This window comes from Gekko japonicus, unplaced genomic scaffold (assembly GCF_001447785.1).
Source record: "Gekko japonicus isolate JY-2015 unplaced genomic scaffold, Gekko_japonicus_V1.1 scaffold88, whole genome shotgun sequence".
Lineage (NCBI taxonomy): Eukaryota > Metazoa > Chordata > Lepidosauria > Squamata > Gekkonidae > Gekko > Gekko japonicus.
In genome coordinates this window covers 42255-64932 of record NW_015160209.1, presented here as the reverse complement: position 1 = coordinate 64932, position 22678 = coordinate 42255, and the positions used below count along the sequence as shown (strand labels likewise).

Genomic DNA, 22678 nt, shown 5'->3' with positions numbered 1-22678 from the left:
GGGAAAGAGCAAGAAAGGGATTTTTTAGGCAGCTAAATCTGCAGAATTGCTAACTGAACAATTATGATGCTGCAATGTCAAAACAAGAAAAGGTGACATTGTAAGGTAAAGCTGAAACTGCGCCAAGATCCCTGCAAAATGATGATGTAGTTTCATGCTGATGCCAACACTAGGATATCTAACAGCACAGGAATTACAATTATGAAGGTTGAAAGGAAAATTTGTTTATGCCAAGGACAGTCATTTTTTTGGGGGGGGATTCTACTTGAAGAAGCACTTTCTTCCATACATTCTCCATTATACACAGTGAAGGCCGTGTTCTATGTAGCCCCATGGTTGCAGGTATGAGCAATGGAAGCAAAATCAACGGGTTTCTCTCTGCTTGGTATTTGACCCCAGGGAGCCTGGCCTATCAACAGAGGCATAACATCCAAATCGCAAGATGTTACAGTCCTGCTGTACACTGCATTGGTCAGGCTGCACCTGGAGTATTGTGCGCATTTCTGGAGGCCTCACTTCAAAAAGGATGTGGACAGAATGGAGCGGGTGCAGAGGAGAGCGACAAGGATGATCGGGGGCATGGAGACCAAGCCCTATGAGGAAAGGCTGAGGGACTTGGGAATGTTCAGTCTGGAGGAGGGGAGGTTGATGGGGGATGATTGCTCTCTTTATGTATTTGAAAGGCTATCACTAAGAGGAGGTCAGGGAGCTGTTCCTGTTGGCAGCAGGGGATAGGACTCGCAATAATAGGTTTAAATTAAGGGCAGGAAGGTACTGGCTGGATATTAGGAAAAACTTTTTTATAGTAAGAGTTGTGCAGCAGTGGAATCAACTACCTAGGGAGGTGGTGAGTTCCCCCTCACTGGCAGTCTTTAAGCAGCAGCTGGACAAACACTTGGCAGGGATGCTCTAGGCTGATCCTGCATTGAGCAGGGAGTTGGGATAGATGGCCTGTATGGCCCCTTCCAACTCTGTGATTCTATGATTCTATTCTATTCTATGATTCTATGATTCTATTGTATTCTTGTTTGAAGCTCAGCAGACTTGTGAACTTTCCTGTTCAGGAGATCATATGGGAATTCTGGATAGACGATAGAGTGGTTTAATTATGCTTCTGCATTGTTGGGTAGCTGAGTTTAGGTTTTTTGTTACATATGAGCTTTATAATAGCTTTTTAAAAAATAATAGTAGTGATTTATGCTGTAAACAAGTTCAAGATCCCATTGGATTATACTTCTAGTTTGAATACATATTAAAACAAGTGGGGGACCTGCAAGGATTTGAGGGGGGCATCTAATTTCCCCTCCCCCACTTTTTCTTCTTTCCCTTTCTGATGGCCTCAATAACATCTCCCACTTTTCCTGCTTCCTTCTCTCTTTCTCACCCATCAGCCAACCTACATTTATTTTCCCCTCATCCTCAGCTTTCCCTCCTTCCCTCCCCCTGGCAGCCTCTCCCTGGGAAAAGCTTAGCCAGTTCCACTGTGGGGAACTTGCAAGGATTTGTAGGAACACCTAATTTCCACCTGCATCCCCCTCTCTTAACTTAATTTACAGAAAATGTCAAATTCAGGATTACATCTTCTAGAGTGGGCAAAACCCTGAACAGCACTGTACTGCTCAATTTCTATCTTATATTCTAATAGCCACTCGTGGCTCCCCCATCTGTGGATAGCTAAATTTGCAGATCGAGGCCACATGGAGGCTAAATAGATTTTTCAGCAAACTTGGGGCACTTCCCAAGTTTGCAGAAAAATCTGAAATGTTTTTAAAAAATCCATGAGGGTATTTAATCCCCCCAAAAGTATGAAAGAGAATGCTCTTTCATTCTTACTTCAATGTGATGGAGCCTGGGAGCCATGGTGGGCCTGGTGATGGCAGCAGCAGTGGTGAAGCAACCCAGGGGCCTCGGCGGTTGGTGGCTGCTAAAGAGCCCAGGGATCGTGGCAGCAATGAAGCAGTCCATAGGCCGTGCCAGGCAGCAGCTGCTGGAGAGCTTGGGTGCTGCAGCAGTGATGACGCATATTGAAAGCTGCCTCGGACCTGGCAGTGGCTTCCAAAGAGCCCACGAACCACACCAGTTCTGATGGCAGCTGCCAGAAAGCCCGGGGACTGCAGCAGCAACAAAGCAGCCCAAGACCATGCCAGGCCTGGCAGTGGTTGTTGGATAACCAGAGGGCCACACTGGATTTGAGGGGAAGATGAGATCCCCCCCACTGAGTCTCACGGGCCCCACTTGTTTATTACTAACAGTAAAACAAGGACTCATGAGCCCACGTAGCGGGGAGGGCGGGGTATACATTGAATAAAATAAATAAATAAATAAATAAATGTTATATCCACTAACATCTATTAATAAAGGAGATTGCAACCACATTAGGGCTACTAACCGCTGTACTTCTCATGCTGAGCAAGCTAACTTATTAAAGCCGACTAGAATTGCCGTGTAATTTCCACCTGGACCTCCAGCTGGAAGGAACCTGGCAGTTTCATAACTCAGTGTCTGGATGCTAGCCATGATACCACCTGAGCCATACATCACTTAACTAAGCTTTATCTAAAAGCCTCATTTCCCCTTTTTAATGCAGGTAACTTATCATGAAAAGCATCCACATGAAGAAGTGGATACTGGTGCTAACATGATGGTGGCGATGGGAACAGTCGTCGTATTCTTTGGCTGTGCCAAAGACAGTGAGAGTGGTAACGTCTAAACTGGTCTTATGCTTGAGTATGTGCAGTGATTATTTAATAGTACTCAATGTGGAAAAACTGCTGAATTGGCCAGAGATTACAGGAACTCCAGAGACAGAATTGCATGTGGATTGAAAAATAGGAATAATCAGCTCTCCCTCCAACACTACCCTCAGTGTTATAACCAAGCTTCCACTGACTTAGGAAACTTCAGCACAAGCTAGGGACAACAGTAACTGCATGGAGCTTCAATACAGAAACCATCACAAATGCTGTTAAAACAGTGCTTGATACCCAAGGCACACTTTTTCTGAATTAAAACTGGAGAAACATTCTATTTGAATCTCAGATGGTTCACTTTTAGCATGGATGACTCATCCGTAGAGGAGCCTGATTCCTTTGTATCTGTAGGAGTTATTGTTCCGGGGGTGTTCTCAACCAGAAGCTCAGAGTAGAGTACTGACATAAACAGATATAACAGGCAGTGTGATGTTTTCACTATGTAATATTTTGTGTGTGTTTCATCTCTGTGTTTTAATGTATTGTATATGTATGTTGCTGATTTAAATTGCAGGCATGTAGAGTGCAGGGGAGATGGGTGACTGAAATGTATTATGATTGGATGGTAGCTGTACCCTAGGGAACAGAGCTGAGTGTTTTGTTGAATAAAAGGCTTTGCATGATAGTGCATGAAAGTTTGCAGTGTGTGTAGAGAAAGGAGCTCAAGTGAGGTGCTGTACAGTGTGAGAGAAATCTGTGTTCTGTGCGGAGGTTATTAGCATAAGTGGCAAGTGAGAAAATAAGCCTTTGTGGCTAGGTCCGTTTAAGGAACTTTAGAGAATCTATCTGTAATCATTATGCCTATGTACCTCTCTGAAACCATTCAACTTATTAACCATACAGAAGCCATTAAAGTGTTTTACTTATAAACTATAGTCATATTTATGATAAACAACTGTGTATTTTAGTGTAAAGGATTCCCTTTTACTTCAGAATCACCCCCCCATACACACTGACCATTCTGTCAATCTACCACGTACAAATATGCCATCCTGTTACTTGGGTCCAACTAAGAATTCTAAGGCAAGAGACTTTGGTGATAAGAGAAAATAATTGTGGAATACAAAAGAAGGCAAGGAGGCAGCATAACACAAAGCACTTCAGAAAACTATACAAAGGTCTCAAAGAAAGCATGAAAACATTACCGGCAGTCTATTCCAAGAAGAGGTTTTTCTACTAAATCTCCATACCAAGGTGATTGACAGTGAAATCATTAGCCTTAGACTGGAGTAACTCTGTACAGGATTGCAGTATGAATTAGCTAATTATGCAGACCAAGGGCCAAAGCATTCACTCAGAAGGAGGCAAGCAGTAAATCATGCAGACACAGACAGCAGCCTCCTGTGTGGACAGGTATTTGGATGAATGAGTAACCACATTGGCAATTTACTCACAGCATGCTCTTCTGTATGATTTTGGAATTGCTGAACTATTCTATTTCTCAAGACGAACAAACAGATCTACACCAATACTTCTTAAACACTGGGGACTACATCACAGACCTTGTGGCTACCACTCAAAAGTCTTCTCAGCTAAAAGTCATTTGCTGCATTTGCTCTTTGTGCCGATGATCCAAATGAACTATAACCTGCTACATATGACCCCTCTCGACGTTCAGTCACTGCAGAAAAAGGGAGAGTGGAAATGGGAGTGCTGGCTCTGCCTCCCAGCTACATGTGATTGTCAGTTGCTGGTAAGTACCTACACACATAAAAATACCTAAAATAAATAAATAAATAAATAAAATTTTGAATGTATGTTTTCTCCCAGTGATCGGGAATGTGGTTTTCTAAAAATTCCTTATCATGGGGTGGGATGTGTATACATGCATCAGGGGGACTGAAGTGTTCACACACAGGTACCGTATTCACTACCCAGCAATTGTGTAGAGGTCAGTATGACCTTGACCACTTTTCTTCTTGGTGCATTGAGTTGGTGCATTGGTATGGGGAAGGGTGGTGCGTAGAGGGATACTGTTGCACACAAGAACTCTGCACACAGCTGAGCAGCTATAGAGAACATAATATACAGCTACATCTAGCCTGGCAATTGGCCCCTTACCTTGACTAGTTGATATTGCCATGTGGATACATGCCATGATTACCTCAAGGCTAAACTACTATAAAGCACTCTTACACAGGTCTTCCCTTGAAGTCAACTTGGGAACTCTGGCTGGTACAGCCCTATTACTAGCAGGTACCAGGCAGGCCATGTACATCACAGCATCTTGCAGTCACTCCATCAGCTACTGATCAGCAACCAGGCTCAATTAAAGGTACTGGTATGGATGAGCACAAACAAACTGATGAACTAAAGTTTGTAAAAAAATTTGACTGGTTCATGGTTTGTGACGCGATGTTCACAAACCAAAGAGCCACCATGAACTTCCAAGAATTTTGACACACGTTGTGGTAGTTCATGAAGAACAAAAAAAAGGGGGTTAGATGGCTCAGGGCCATCTAAACCCCTGCTTTCTGCTCCCTATGGAAAGTGGGGGGAGCAGAAAGCAGGGGTTTAAATGGTTACAAACCATTTAAACCGAACAGCTGAGTAGCAGGTCAGCTCAGCTGTTTCATTTAAATGGCTTGAAGCTTTCTGCTCCCTTTTGCTTTTTGTGGGGAGCAGAAAGCAGGGGTTTAAAGTTTAAATGGCTCACAAACTGATACGAACCAGTTCAGTTCACGAACTGTCCTATCAGTTAGTGGTTCAGCCACGAATCCGGTTCATGTCTACCCCTAGGTACTGGTTGTTTATTTATTTTATTTACTACTTTCAATTTATATCCCGCCTATGCCGGGGCAAGCTGGCTCAAGGCGGCATACACAATTAAAATGCGATAAAACAATAAATACAATAAAATTCACATTAACAACAATTTACATAAAGTGCTGATAATACTGATAGCAGTGGTTTCTATACATGGTCTGTTGCAAAAAGACAATATCCAACAATGAACCATAAGGGTCATAGTATGTTCAGTTTCCGATGTCTCATTCATCAGTGGCAGCTCCTATTCGAAGGCCTGGTAGAAGAGCTCCATTTTACAGGCCCTGCGGAACTGTAAAAGGTCTCGCAGGGCCCTGATGTCCTCTGGGAGCTCATTCCACCAGTGTGGAGCCACCACTGAAAAGGCCCTGGCTCTCATAATGGCCAGTCTGGCATCTTTCAGGCCAGGGAGAGTCATGCAACTTTGCGACCCTGACCTCAGTGCTCTCTGGAGCACATCTGGGGAAAGGCGGTCCCTCAGGTAGGCAGGCCCCCAGCCATATAGGGCTTTAAAGGTCAAAACCAGCACCTTGAAACGAATCTGGTATGCTATTGGCAGCCAGTGCAGTGCCTTCAGCACAGGCTGGATATGATCTCGTATGGAGAGACCCATCAGCAGCCTGGCTGCTGCATTTTGCACTAGCTGCAGCTTCTGGATTTGGGACAAGGGCAGCCCCATGTAAAGAGCGTTGCAGTAGTCTAGTCTCGAGGTGACCATAGTGTGGATCACTGTTGCCAGATCACTGCGTTCAAGAAAGGGAACCAACTGCCTGATCAGCCATAGATGGTAAAAGGCCGACTTGGCAGTGGCTGCTACCTGGGCCTCCATTGTTAAGGCGGCATCCAGGAGCACTCCCAAACCCCTGACCCTCAACGCTGGCACCAATGGTGCCCCATCGAAGGTCAGTAGTGGGATCCCTACCCCCTGACCCGCTCCGACTCAGGCACAGGACCTCCATCTTCGTTGGATTCAATTTCAATCGGCTCAGTCGAAGCCAGCTCGCCATGTCCTGAAGCGCCCTCTCCAGGTCATCTGCAGTAGAGTCGGACTGACCACCCAACAACAGATATAGCTGGGTTATCATCTACAAGGCCACCCCTCATGGCCTGCCTCTGAAGAACTGCCTCTCTTACTATGCTCCACCATGGGCATTTCAGTTATCTGACCAGAATCTTTTAAAGCTTACATCAAGCAAATTAATAAAATTGGCAACTGCCTGCTTGCATACATATCCTGTGGTGGCTCCTACCTTGTTGGATGGCCTGCCTGAGGAGGTCAGGAAGGCTCCTACACATCTACCATTTGGCAAAATGTGAAGAAAACAAATGATCAGGAGATTATTCTTATAGTGGAATTGATCTGCAGCGGGATAGAAAGGTCCAGAGGAGCACCTTCATACGTGAGTGGGTAATGCATTGCCCCTGTACTAAATGCCCCTGTATAAATCAATGGTGCGACCTCATTTGGAGTACTGTGTACAGTTCTGGTCACCACACCTCAAAAAAGATATTATAGCATTGGAAAAAGTGCAGAAAAGGGCAACTAGAATGATAAAAGGGTTGGAACACTTTCCCTATGAAGAAAGGTTAAAACGCTTGGGGCTCTTTAGCTTGGAGAAACGACGGCTGAGGGGTGACATGATTGAGGTTTATAAGATTATGCATGGGATAGAGCAGGTAGAGAAAGAAGTACTCTTCTCCCTTTCTCACAATACAAGAACTCGTGGGCACTCAATGAAATTGCTGAGCAGTCGGGTTAGAACGGATAAAAGGAAGTACTTCTTCACCCAAAGAGTGATTAACACATGGAATTCACTACCACAGGAGGTGGTGGCAGGTGGCTACAAGCATGGATGGCTTCAAAAGGGAATTAGATAAACACATGGAGCAGAAATCCATCAGTGGCTATAGCCACAAGTTATAGATAGGAACTCTCAATCTGGGGCAAGTGATGCACTGTATTCTTGGTGTTTGCGGGGGGGGGGCAACAGGAGGAGGGCTTCTACTGTCCTAGCCCCACTGCTGGACCTCCTGATGGCACCTGGTATTTTTGGCCACTGTGTGACAGAGTGTTGGACTGGATGGGCCTTTGGCCTGATCCAACATAGCTTCTCTTATGTTCTTATGTTCTTATGCCTGTATCTTTATAAACACAAATTCTGCGTTGCTCACACTATGCTGGCCTGGCTAGTTGGCTGGTCATACTGGCATTTAATTTTGTATTCATACTCCTAGTGTATTGTTCAGTTGCATTGTTTATTACATATATTTTACTGTATGATCACCTTGTTGCTTGCTTTATTCAGTTTTGTCCTTCTAGTCCTATAGCATTATCTACCCAATGTCCTGTATTGTATGATTACTTTAAAAACAACTATTCTGTGTATGTATGTGTACTCCATAATTTGTCTTGAGTCTCAGTAAGGAAGGTAGGCTATAAATAAAATAATGCCAGTCAAAAAACGTATTTTACCTTTAACATTCTTTCCAAATCCCATTGAAGCAGGAACTTCATTGTCTGCTTGGCTTTTGCTATTTGCCTTCTCTTTCACAATGTCATCATCACTTGAAACATCAGAGTTCTTCATCTTTTTCTTCTTCCTTTTCTTATGGCGGGGTGGAAGTTTTTTGGGGAAAGTAAACATTGGGAGTATCACAAGGAGCATTGCAATGGCACAAAGAAGGAATCCACTCCACCTAAAGTAAGGAGATAATTTTAAAAGGCTGCTTTTGCATTGTGTATAATGCTAACAGCCATGGAACAAAACAAAATGGCTATCATATTCTAGAAAGGTACAGAGAACTTGTATTTATTTTAAACGGTTTCTACTATGTAGCTCTCAACTGTGTTCAAAACACACACAATAAAAAAAATCAAATATATACAGTAAAACCAAATTAAACGAGAATGTTAAAATCTTACAGCCAGAGCAAAATGATAAAACAGATTTTTAAACAATATTAATATAATAAAATGTATCTTAAAACTAGCAGGGGTTTCATCATTAACACCACCTCCGGATAATATTAACAGTAAAAGCCAGTGACAAATGACTGGGTGACACAAAATCTAGCTACACAAACCTAAAAATAATCAAAATGCCTTAGGAAACAGACATCTTTTTGGTGCAACATCAATATATAAGAAGCAAAGCCAAACAAATATTTGCAAAGAGAGCACTCCAGAACTGGAGCACCATAACTTTTGCATCACAAAAAAGAGCAGTTAGATTAGTGTGGTAACAACAACAGCAGCAGCAGCAGCAATAATAATAAAAGGGTGAGTCTGTCCATCCACCCATCTTTAGCAGGCTTAGCTCATCAGAAAAAGAAACTAGGAGTGTCAGACTTGGCCTGCCAGTTTCAAGATGTTTGTGGAAGTTGCAGTGCCAAATATGAAGGGCATCAGAACACCCTGGCATCCTGTACATTCCTCTGCTATTTGCAATGGAAGAGAAGGTTTACTCACAGAGAAGCCAGGACAGGTTCACAGACAGGGATGGTGGAAAATATCCTCTCAAAGGGACAGAGAGGGAATTGAACAAGTTCTCTGACTGAGCAGAGCCTGTGTGGTGTAGTGGTTAGAGTTTCTGACTATGATCTAGGCGACCCAGGTTCAAATCCCACTTCTTCCACAGCAGCTAACTGGGTGAACCAGTCACATATTCTCAGCCTAACCCACATCACGTGGTTGTTGTGAAGATAAAATGGAGGAGAGGAGAACAATGTAAGTTGCTTTGGGTCCCCATTGGGGAGAAAGATAGTTATGCCATTTGTTATAAATCAAATTTTGCCTACAGTTTGCCAAAAAAAAAAAAAGGATTATTGCACTTTAGGCTTGCCATTCCCCCAGGGAGGGTGGGGGGGTTGCCTGCTTTAGGGGGCCCTGATCTGCTGACCCAGATCTGGCTGGCGGGGGAACCCAATGTGCCCTGTGCAATGACATCACCAGAAGGTGACGTCATCACACCAGGCACATTGCTGGGGGGACACTCTAGCACTTGATCTAAAAACTCTAAGGTACCATAGAGTTTGTGGCTGAATGCTAGAGTGTCCCCCTGGCTATGTGCCTAGCATAATGACGACACTTCCAGAAGATCCCAGAAAGGAAGCTCCGTCCCCCACTGGCAGCAGGTAGGGACCTGGCAACTCTACTGCATTTGCTGTTGCTTCATCTGCTACTGCTGCAGCTCTTTTAATGGGAAGCAGAACTGCTCATCCAGTATTCAAACTAATGTTATAAATCATTAGCGCAGAAAGCTACCAGGCTGGTGAGCAGTCACATCTGTAGTTTTTCTTATGCATATGAAAGAAAATGCAATTATTCTATAAATGATTTCCATCCAAATAATAAAAAATGACATTTGGCTGTTCAGTTGCTTACAAACCACGGGTTAGCATCCTGGTTTGTAAGCGAGAGAACAAGACACAGTTTGTCATTTTGCCTGATTGGAATGTCACAATGAATTGTGATTTCTCATGAACCTGGAAGTTCTAATATTTGAGTTACACTTGATCAAAGATGGAAGGAATATGACAGTCCAAGGGAGTCAGACTTGTTTTTGTAAAAAACAGATCATAGTTCATTAAGCTGAAGGCTTCTTCGCCAATCACTTGGGGCGGAGGATATTTCAAGTAGTCATGGTGCTTTTTATAGAGCCACCAAAATTGGTATAAGAGGCATAGACTGCAAAACAATCACTGAAAGGTGGAGCATTATTTCAGGACAGAATCAAATAATTGGTTTCCAGATAAAAACATAGTGATCTGGTTAACAATAATGCATAGCCCTTATATCATTATGTGTCAATAATTCATAGACATCATTTCAGTAATCCCTAGCAAAAACCCTGTATTACCCACTATTGCAAATTGGGGGAAGGGGGAAAACTAAGGCAGAACAGAATAGTAACTTACCTAAAACTACCTAGAAAGACTGTAGCTAAGGCAAGAGTTGGACTTAATGGCTTGCAAGCCACAATCCTACACCAATCTATTCCAGTTATGGACAACAAAAGATCCTGATCAGCAATAAGGTCTCTTGTAGAGTCACTCTGTGAAGCAAATGTGAGAGGTGGACCAGTACCCCCCCCCCCCGTAACACCTTACTTGATGTGCCGAAAAGTTCTGTTGTCACATTTGTTATTTCCTCTAACTCTCTTTTGCCTCTAGTTTGGAAAGTGGAAAATATGTTCCAAGGGTCCAGATTTGCCCCCAGCAGCTGATCTCTAGCATAAACCCAACAGAGAGCATCCCACTCCCTAAAAAATTTTCTCTTGCTCATGCAGTAATTCACCAGCTATTCAACTATTTGCTCAAATGCCCCTCCAAAGAAGAAAGGCCTTTCTAGCAAAAAAACGTTGGGGTACTGGATAGGAACTTTGGGACCTATATTCAACTCTGGTATTCTGCTCTGCATTATGTTTTTTAAAATGTAGTGGAATTGGCAGCATAGTCAACCTACACACAATTTCAACATGATGATACCCAGATAGATTGGTATGGAGGATTCCCAATCTCTTAGGTCACCAGCTGCTGCCAGATTCCATACTGCTGACATACCCATCACAAGCTGAGTATTCCACCCGCAGAGCACCAATTAAAGAGCATCTGGTAGAATTAAGAAGCCATAGGCTTTATGGCTACTCAGTCTCTTATAAATGTGCCTAATTATAACACAGTACTTTGTTATTTCTATCTGACAGATGTTTGGAACCGAATGTCTGGAAAATGTCATATTAAGACCTCCACTATTATTGCCATACTTAATTGGTATCTCCTTTTCCTGTGACTCTTGTATAATTACTGCTACTCCTTTATGTAGCTACAGCTGTTACCAACTCGCTTTCGGTTAAGACAGGCAGTACTTCTGCCCTTGACAAGCTCTGAATGGTCTGAGGGCCCATGAGGCTATTAAACTGTTAAAGCTAAACAAGCCACACCCTGCTCCGTGCCTGGATAAAAAGACTGCCTGTGAGCTCCAAGTACGCCACTTAATGCTTTCCAAAAGATTAATAAGAATGATTAACAAAGAATCTGAGACCACTAGAACAGCAGTATCAAATTCTTGGCAAGTGAACTAGTGCTTTAAAGAACCTTTCTAGAAGACTGTAAGAATTGTCTTACTTCATCTGGCACCATCTGCCATTTCCAACAGTCTCCAGCCAAATACTTCTGAAAACTTACTAGCAAGGCATGAAGGTGATGGTCATTCATGCTTGTGCTTAGCATCTGGTACCCCGAAGCATCCTGCCTCTGAACCCAAAAGTCCCATTTAGTTATCATGACAAGAAGCTGTCAGTAGACCTATCTTCTGTTACTTGTTCTAATCCTTTTCAAAGAATCCATTACCACCGATCTCCAGTTGCTCAAATGCCCCTTCAGTCATGACAAATGCAATCTTAATGGTTCACAACATTAATTGAAAATGCTTTATTCACTTTCATTTTGTTAGTTAGCCATGAATCCTATGTCGATGGCTATTCCCATGCATTAAAGAACAAAACGTTGCAACTTACCAGTTACCAATGAATCGAGGGTCACTCTGGTCAATTTGAACAGTACTTCTAGGATCAACATAAAACCCAATAAGAACTCCTCCTAATAAATATCCTGCTGCAGGGCCAAGAGCTCCCATTACATACATTATGGCTGTAAAAACAAAAGAGGAAAGTATACCCAAAACACATCAATACTACCATATCACAAACACAGTAAGATCAGAGAAACAGGCTGGAGCCCTATAACAAACCACACAACAGAAGAAAGGAAACTGAGTGATCTCCTGCCATGGTGTACATCCCACAAAGGAGTACTTATCGCTTTTATGCAGTTCCCAGATTTTCTCATAAAAATCTATTCCTTTGCAACTAGAGTGAAAAATTCCTTAAGCAGCAAGTTCAATTTCTGATTAATTCTAAATATATATATATATTTTACTTTTGCAACTTTTTTAATACAAAAATTTCAGGGTCACTTTCCATAGGCTACATTCAGAAATCAAAATAACCCTGGTCAGCAAGGTCCCCATAGTGCTATCATTCTGCAAATCATGTAAAAAAACATAATTGTTCAGGAGGGCATACTTGTAACAGCGACAGTGTTCCCTCTAAGCTGAGTGAGTGTGAGCTAGCTCACAGTTTTTTAGCCTCCGGCTCACACATTTTTATCTTAGCTCAGGAAGGAGGGCTCCAGAGCAAACTAATTTATGCAGTAGCCAGATCGCTTGCTTACAACTTCAATGCCAGAAGCTCACAAAGTTGAATTTTTGCGCACACGACTCCACAGTTTAGAGGGAACAGCCTGGACCTGGGTGAGGGGGGTGAGCTGGGTGGTGGCAATCAGTGTTCCCTCTAAGCTGAGTGAGTGTGAGCTAGCTCACAGTTTTTTAGCCTCCGGCTCACACATTTTTATCTTAGCTCAGGAAGGAGGGCTCCAGAGCAAACTAATTTATGCAGTGGCCAAATCACTCGCTCACAACTTTAATGCCAGTCACTCACCAAGTAGAATTTTTGCTCACAAGACTCCACAGCTTAGAGGGAACATTGGTGGCAATCCTATATATGTGTTTAGGGAGATACACAGCTCATACATTAGTCATGTGGCCCTTTTGGTTGGTAGTATTTGCAAATGTGGCCAATGCTCCCTCTAAGCCGTGGAGTCTTGTGAGCAAAAATTCTACTTTGTGAGCTACTGGCATTCAAGTTGTGAGCAAGCAATTTGGCTCCTGCATAAATTAGTTTGCTCTGGAGCCATCCTTCTTGAGCTAAGACTAAAATGTGTGAGCTGGAAGCTAAAAAAACTGTGAGGTAGCTCACACTAACTCAGAGGGAACACTGAATGTGGCTCTCCATGAGCCTTGGAGGGAGCACCATTGTTACAGAGCTTCGGAAAAGACCGAATTGCTGAAATACTCTATGTAAAACAGTTGAAGCACTTAGGAGACTAATTGTCATTATTACAAACTGAAGTCAATAGGGTTGTACATATACAATAGGGTTGTACATCAAAGCACATTAGGCATAAAAATATTGTTTTTGTACATCTAATATTCTGCTTGGTAGATTTAATAGTTGAATATGGGGGAGGGGACACAGTGACTGACAGTGTGTCCTATCCTTGAAAACCTCTGGGCAGAGACAACCAACACAAGGAAGAGAGCTTTAGGGTTAACTGAGACCTCATGCAGAGACTCCAAAGTTGGTTTATCAACGCATTAGCATTATATGCAACCTCCAGGAAAGGAAATGATGGGCCACTTAATGTGTGAGACACAGCTCCCCACCCCCCAAGGTAAAAGAGAAGTCAAGGCTATTACACGTGTGTCATAAAGAACAGGGTCTCAGAACTCCTGATAGCCTGTCTTGCTGGAGGGAAAAACATGCTGTGAAGAAGACTCACTTCCCTCAGCTGACAGCCTTTCCTCTTACCCCATAAACTGTACACTCTCTAGGTATAGTCATATAAACTAGATGTGCAGAGTCTGTGAGATGACAGCATAGTACTGATTACTTATTTCAAGAACCCCTTGGTCATGAGCCCTTAACTTTACAAAGTCAGTCCAAGTTTAGATAGTGGACAATGCTGTCTACATGTCCAGAGGACCAGAATCTTCCAAAGAGATCGGTCAGACAATCCCACAATGCATGAAAACCAAATCACTTGGGCAAGCATGGAGCAACTCCACTCTCTCTAGTTCGTAGGCAAAGATGCATAAGAACACCATGTGGCCACAGGACCATCAAGATCTGTTTGTTCTGCTTTTGAGCCACCATAGTGGGGGGGGAGAATCTCCTCAAAACAGAGTTTCATGAGTAGCAAGACAGACTGTGGGGCACTGACCAAAGTGCAACATCAATTTCTGCAAAACCTTCTGATTGTGGCCATTTCCCTTGGTCTTGTATGCTAAGCATTTACCAAATTCCATAACTATTTGGGGCCAGACTAAAATTATTTCTTTCAATGAAGACACGTGTGTTTCTGCCTGGTGGAAGAGAATTACTGCTGCCTGTTGAAAGGCACCAGACTTATTTTTCCACTTGATGGTAGTATTGCCCACCCTGATGCCAATATTCAAATGCTGAAGGTTATTCTGGAAATGAAACAGGACTATAGGGATCACTCTGAATTCCAAGAGATGCTCTGAAGGGACTCTGAACTGTTCCATGATCCATGGACATGAACCAAAGAATAGCAGGCTCCTCTTATGGAAAGGCTGGCATCTGTCTTTACTGAAAAGTCTTTACTGAAACATCTCTAGAATCTGCAATGGCTTGCCAATGGTAAGGATTTTTTTTTTTTAACTAAAAATACATTTTTTAAAAAAAATCTCTCTCATCACTTCAGTGATGCTGTGGGCAACAGGCCTCTGATAAGGTAGAAGCATTCAGTGTAGGCTTGCCAAGTCCCCCTGGGGGACGGGGAAACCCCCGCCCCAGAGGACCGTTCCCCGCCGCCGGCGGATCGGGAACACCACCCCGACGTGCGCATCACCCGGAAGACCAAGCCGGGCACACTGGGGGCGGGACCACGGTCATCTGAGGGAAAACTCTATGGGAGTCCCCCGCTCCGGAGGAATTTACACTTGGCAACCCTAATTCAGTGGAGGGTTAGGGAATGTACCCTTGCCCTTGCTTTTTTATTGTAACCACAGGAGGATAGAAGGCAAAGTTTAAAGAAAATGATGAATTCAAGGCTCATTACAAGAGAAATAAAGGCAACTTGTGAGCTCTACAAAGAAATACACGTGGAAGGCACTCAGACCCATGCCGTCAGAGAGAGGGCAAGAAGAAGAACAGAAGATGACAGGCACTTCCTCCCATTGGAGACAGAAATGGCAACTTGCTTCCTACCTCCAGGAATTATGGGAAGGGGAATACCCAAGTGTCAGGACTGCCTCCTCTCCTCAAGTAAGAAAGAATCATTACATAGCTGAATCAGCTACTCGACTTAATAGGCCTCCTTTTCCATATACACAATTTTTACTCATTTCTAAATGTGTCAGAGAGATTTCCTGTGGATTATAGCCAGGGAAGACAGAAAAGAGGTCTAGCCTCCAAACACAAAGTGATTAAGAGAATTATTCATATTAGTTAATGCTTTTCATTAAGCAGAACATTTATATGGACATGATTTAAAACTAATTATTATTTTCCAGACTTCCACTAACAAACTACACTATGCCTTTAAACCAATGCAGAGAGATTGACGTGGTAGCCAAAGGGCTTTCTTCTTCTCTGCACAGATTCTGAATGCTAACTATGCATTATTGTTCTTGAATTATTCAACACTGCATGTTCAATCAAAAAAGGTTGGGTTTTTTCCTGGCAAATTGGTAATTTACTTACATATCAAATATATAGCAACACCTGAAGTTAACTTATACTGAGTAAAACCTTTGGCCAAACTAGCTTAGTTTTGTCTACTCTTACTGGCAATGGCTCTCAAGGGTCCCAGGAAGAACTGGGCCACACTCAGATGTGAAACAAATCTCAGTCTTTCTCAACACCTGCTACACTGATCAAAAAGGGATGTGATGTCAGCGTCCACTGTCCATTTACCTGGCATTTTATTCTGTTCCAGACTTTATAAGTTTCCTTTCTGTTATGCAGCTGCCCAAAATAATGAGATGATCTTTAAAAATGTATGCAGTATCAACTAAATCACAAAAAACTAAAACTATCAGAAACATTAAGCATGCTTAAAAGCCAAAATAAATTAATAGGAACCAGTAAAATTAATTAAATCTACGATGATAAACAGCTTCAGTGTCAATATGGAAATGGCTGGTGGAACAAGGAAGCCTTCATCAGTACATTTCTGAAATACAGCTAAGAGGCTAGGTATTCTCTCCCCAGAGAATGCATTCATTAACTGTGGAGCCACTGAAGAACCAACTGCTTCCTAAGCATTTACTGGAAGCTATGTCTTGTTGATTCCAGTTGAGCTTAATTCCAAATAAAGTGTACAAGAATTACAAAATAAAACTCAGATCAACTATTTCAGTAGTTCTTATAAGTTTGCTTCTATAAGCCTTCTGCATTTAAGTTCAGAATGCGCAGCAGCTGTTCAGCTCATGCAAACATAATGCACCATTTGTTTGATGTCTGCTTAGTGACTTTGAAGACTAGTTTCACAGTAAGCAGAATTACTGTACTGTGGAGATAAAAATAACAAATGCAGGCTCCTTTCCATTAGAGATGGGAATGCTGCCTAAAATCTTAAAATATTTTAAAGGTACTATATGCTTTCGAGGTTCCAAGTTTCTGTAAATATACCTTACTGGCAATATCAATATTAAACACTGTAACACTTTAAAAGAAAGACCTAACGCTTAACTCTTTAGTGCATAAACTGGAACTAGGAAAAACGAACAGGTTACACTTGGGCAGAAGGCCTAGGATTGCCAGCCCTGGGTTGGGAACTACCTGGAAATTGTTTTTTTGGGGGTGGAGCCTGAGGAGGGCAGAGATTCAGCAGGGGAGGGTCCTCAGGAGGGTACAGAGTTTACCCTCCAAAGCTGCCATTTTTTCCAGGGGAGTCAATCTGTCGGCTGGAGATCAATTGTAATACCGGGAGATCTAAAGACCCCACCTGGAGGTTGGCAACCCTAGTCGTTGCTTAGGCTGGTGATGAACCAGAAAACCTTCTGCTAAATGGCCGTTTCTGGCTAGTCACGAAACAAACAAAGCAAATCATACAAACTCACATTCCACAGCAACAGTGCATGTGCCATATGTTGAAATCTGGCCTCTGCTCTCGAAGCAATTGTTTCACCTCCCTAAATGAGTGGAATGGGCCCAACTAGCAGACAACCATGCAGTACAACATGGGTCACTTAGTTTCTCAGGAGAAGGTGAAAGTATGAGAGACGGCTTTGATACAGGGTATGGAAATAAGAATGGAGGCTATATAGGTACCACTTCAGTAGGAAGGAAACAGTGTTCCGTATGCCTCGGTGTTAGTCATGCTGGCCACATGACCATGGAGAAGTCTTCGGACAGCCCTGGCTCTTCAGCTTGGAAATGGAGATGAGCACCGCCCCCTAGAGTCGGATCTGACTGGCTTTCAAGTAAGGGAAACCTTTACCTTTACCTTTTTAGAGATAGTACAGAAACATACTCTCCTTGGTTTCCAGAATGATTTGGGAAATCCATCCATCTGCCTGATCTGTTTGCCACTATCCAGAATGTATGTGGACAAGCAGTTGTTGATTTTGTCCATTTGCATGCTGTTTGCAAAGGTCAGCTGAACCCTTCAAAAGTGGGAAGCACAGTGTCCTTCATGGTCTCCCAACCAGCATCACTTTTGTCTTTGTTTGCTTTCAACCATTTGACCACAGCAGTCACTCAAGATCTCTACTGCATCCCCAATAGATTTGGATAGAGGGATATAGAACTTTGCGTCATCTGCAATTAATGAGGACACCCAATTCCAAAGCTATGAATGATTTCTCTTAAGGCTTTACATAGCGGTTAAATAACAAGGGGGTAAGATTACACTCTATGGAACCCTGCAAGACAACTCTCACATTGAAGAGAGCTGGTCTCCAATGGGCCCTCTTGAGCCCAATCCATGAAAAACAATTTAAATCAGTCCAACTTCTGCCTCCAAACCCCTCAACCAGAAGGCATGACCTACTGTATCAAAGGCTGCAGATAGATCCAGTAGGAATGCAAAGCACGGACTTTGTCTACATTCAGGCGGAGGTCATCAGCTAAAGCCACCAAGAGCTGTCTGTCCCATAGCCCAGCCTGAAACCAGACTGAAAAGGGTCCAGAGAAGATGAGTTATCCAAGACCTACAGTTGGTCTGCTATTGCTCTCTCAATCACTTTGACAAGAATGGGCAGATTAGAGATTTAACAATAACTGGCCACATAATTTTTGTGTAGGAATCATTTTTAAATAGTGGGTGGATAGCCACTTGAGTGGCTATGGGACGATGCCCTGGGTCAGTGATTGATTTATGATAGACATCAAGGGATCACTAATGTGATCCTTACATGATTTTAACAGCCATGATTGGCAAAGTTCTAGGGGCCTTCACATATCCCAGGATCATGTCAATATCCATCATCATAACTAGGTCAAAATGGTCGATAAACAGACCAGATAATGTACTAACCATTTCTCCTGCCTGGCCTATATTACAGTCGGCATCCAGATCAGAGCATATTCATGTTATTTTATCATCAAAAAAACTTTGCAAAACCATTGTAGTGAACTGTCTGTTCCTGAGACAGTAAAGGTTCAGATTTAGAAGTCAGATGATGTCCAGATACCTTAAACAACTGGGATGATCATGAACAAGTTGATGAAATGGTTGCAGAGAAATAGCATTTCTTTGCCATTATCACCACCACTTTATAGATGCTACAATGGGCTCTATAGCATACTCTGATGGATTCAGTGTGAGTTTTCCAACATGTCTTTCTAGCCATCTTCCAACACTCTTTACATCACCTAGCTCTGCAGTATACTAGGGGGCTGGCTTCTACCCCAAGGGTGGCACAGGTAGACAAAGAGCAATCTTGTCAATACTTTCAAGGAGCTTAACATTCCAAGATCCTATTGCAGCCTCAACAGAACATGTGTTTGGAATTCTAACATGGCTCAGAGTAGAGCATTTTGGAATCCAGAAGGATCCATGAGCCTCTATGGGCGCACCATTTTAGCTAGGTCTTTTGTGGGATGTCAGTTTCATATTCACCCTTACCTGCAGTAGATAATGATCATACCATCATTCAGGCCAACTTTCCAACCCCAATTCAAGACTTCCCTCTCAAAGGCTCAGTGCAAAAGATTCAGTCCAGGGTGCGGCCTCTTTCAAATATTAGGCCCATCACAATTTGCAAGAGGCCCAGAACAGCCAAAGAAGTTATAAAAACCTGGGCCAGCATGAATGTTGAAGTCACCCAGAACAATCAGTCTAGGAATCTCCAGCACCACATTTAAGAGCACCCCTGCCAACTCGGAAGGGGTGCTCACCATGGAACTAAATGGCCAGTAAACAAGCAGAATGCCTAATCTATCCATGGTCCCCAGTATAAGGAGCATATAGTCAATGCCCGCTATAGTTTGTACTGGGAGCCTGCTGAAGTTGAAAGGCCTGTGAAAGATAATAGTAAGCTCTCCTCCCTGTCCCCTGTGCAGGGTTGGTAGAGGACCAGACAACCAGGCAGACTTAGTTGGGAAAGATACACCACATCATTTCCATCCAGCCACATCTCTTATGCAAGCCAGGTCAATTTAATTTTCTGTACCATCCTGGGGAGAGAAGCAGTTCCGTGCCTCACCAACCTGCTATTTCACAGTATTAGAGAAGAGGCAGGGGAAATAGGGGCCCTTGCATCAACAACTCTCAGGATGCTATGGAGATCAGACAGGCAACACGCATCCTCGCTAGTTGGTGGCCATCTTTGAAAAATTCCACCCCCATAGCTACCAGCTCCAATCTGCACTGAAACAGTACATTCATAAAACATCTTGCTCTAGGTAAAAGGTTGCTCTCAGAACCACCAAGTTGCCCCACTCAAATTCAACCTGCTAGTGTCTACAGAGAAGTCATGCAGCAGTCCAGGGCTACAGTTGTGATGGTTTAACGTTAGCACTGTCCAATGGGTGTTGCTCTATGTCACTACTGCTCCTGGTTTCCAGGTAGGTAACTGGTACACAGCCCTCCCTCTCCAACAGTGGGACACCTTCTACCATGCCTGTACGTTCTTAAGAATCTCACCACTGATAACGTCATAGCATCACTAGTTTCACTTACTGGGGAATAACGATTTAAGTATGCCAAGCATCATTGGTGGTAGAAGGCCACCGGGTAAATGAAGAAAATTTCAGAACATCCTACCCACTTAAATGTATTCTTGGCAATTATGATACTCACAGGTTATCTTTAAACCTCTTAAATCAATGCCAATCTCTTGGTAATAAATTAATCATATTTCCTTTCTTCTGGTAGCAGTCCTATTTTGGAAGCTTCAGACTTACATTAGTATAAATGAAAGTCCTTCCAAAGGAAGAGACTGCTTTTAAAAGGAGGAGCAATCTATTTTCCAATTCAATCTATGTTAGCTAGCCAAAATTAATTTTCCTGGGTCATTTAAGGAATCTGCACAGACTTTACTCAAATTACTGTTCCATTACTCCAAAGATTAGACAAACTACTGTGTGGAGGGAGTGGGCAATAATGTGTTTCACGCACAGGACAGCAGAGTACCTTTCAGAATATGACTACAGCATTCAACGTAAGACAATGTGAAGACAATGAAACATCACCAACAGTGTGAAGAGGATGGAGACAGAGAACTTAGGGCTACCCAAAGGCCATTGATAGTAGGCTTGTGGGGGAGGAAGCATTACTTCATGTAACATTTAAATGACTTATGAAATTTACTGCTACAAGATGTGGTGGTAGCCAACAAACAAAAATTAGACAAAGTCTTGCAGAACAGGATTATTTGTGCCCATTTGCTGTGTGTGATCATTTAATCAAATTTCCACATTCAGCGCTGTATTTCTAAAAGACCAGATTCTGGAGACAAACAAAAGAAGATCATCACCATCACAAATGCCCTGAATTTGCTCTTCCAAAAGTATATAGATGGTCACTGTTGAAAACTGAATGTATATCCCTTTTTTCCTCATGGCTCGAAGTGGCTTACAAATCACAAAACAAAAACATGCAGAATAAAACACAACCACAAATAACCTGCTTCAATCCCTTAAAGGTATCTGCAGTCCATACCCCATGATAAGCACTGGCAAACAGAATGGCCTTCTGATGCCTGCCAACAATTTCTAGAGACAGCATCCTCTTCACCACCAATTTTCCTCTAATTTTTTCCCCTACTGAATGGAGCAGTTCTCATCCTGAGCAGAATATAACTGCTGTAATCTTAAAATGGGCAGTGCAAGACCCTGTGAGGCTCTGGATTGCTGCTGAGCAGGGTGCACAGGTTAGAGGGAACACTGCTCACCACCCTCAGGGAACCCATTCCATACAGCAAGAGCCACAACAGAAGAGGCACAGGCTCTGGTCTAGTTGATGCCAGGAAAGCTATGCTACGTAGAAGCACAATTAGCAGGTAACAGCTTTTTGGCTGCAAACTGGCACACAGTAAAGCAACTGTCCTTTAAATATGTATTTAATTGATTCTGAAGAAGGTAAAATGAATGTCCTGCCTAGGGTTGCCAGCCAACTGCTGACAACCAGCAAAAGGGTCTGGGAGCAGCATCACACTGACACCACAACATCATGCCTGGCACAAACCCAGAAGTGACATCACTGCATCAAAGAGACACCATGGTGTCACTTTAGGATTTACACAGGAAATGGTGTTGTGGCACTGCTCTGATGCCAATCCCTTCCCCACACTTTGCTTCAGCTGGTGAGCCAGTTGTGGCTTTTCTTGGGCAAAACTGATCTTTCCACTGTGGAATATGCCTTGATAACATGGGGATGCCCTTGAAGAGTGTTCGGAAGCTACAGCTAGTCCAGAATACGGACTGAAGTGGATTGTAGGAACCATATAATTCTATTCTTGCTCCATTTTTACTGACTCCCAATTAGCTTCCAGGACCAATTCTAGCTGCTAGGACTGAACTTTAAAGCCCTATACAGCTTGGAACCAACTTATCTTAAGGACCACCAACTCCCATATGAACCTATCAAACCACTGCAATCATCTTCAGGAACACTTCTTTGTGTGCTCTCACTGTTTCAGGCTAGAAGGACGGTGATCCGAGAAGACCTTCTCAGTCATGGCACCAAATTTATGGAATTCCCTTCCCAGGGAGAGTCATCTATTCCCCTCTACCAATGTCTTCCTCCAGTGCATGAAGACTTATCTGTTTCTTTAGTTGTTGTAGATTTTCCGGGCTGTATGGCCATGGTCCATATTGTATGACCACAGCCATACAGTCCAGAAAGCTACAACAACTAATGAACTCTGGCCGTGAAAGCTTTCAACAACATACTTATCTGATTCATTTCTATCCTGAGGTGTTTTTTTTAATTGTGTGTTGTGGTTTGTTTCAATTGTTGTTCTTACTTATTTTTATATTAGGTATTGCAAAAGCTTGTTTTAAAGTTTTCATCTTGTTTGCTCCCCTGGGGAACCTAAGCTGGGTAGAAAGGCAGTAAAAAAGTGTTTT

The 22678-nt window shown here is 42.9% G+C and overlaps 1 protein-coding gene across 1 annotated transcript in view; it reads right to left on the bottom strand.

Moving 5' to 3' along the window:
- The window catches only part of SLCO5A1 (solute carrier organic anion transporter family member 5A1), a 78091-nt gene that overhangs the window by 22881 nt on the left and 32532 nt on the right, over positions 1-22678 (bottom strand). The window contains exons 2-3 of the mRNA XM_015409040.1: positions 12035-12167; positions 7990-8213 (exon numbers count right to left, since the gene is read on the bottom strand). Coding sequence (XP_015264526.1) covers positions 7990-8213; positions 12035-12167 — 357 coding nt within the window. The remainder of the gene's footprint in view (positions 1-7989; positions 8214-12034; positions 12168-22678) is intronic.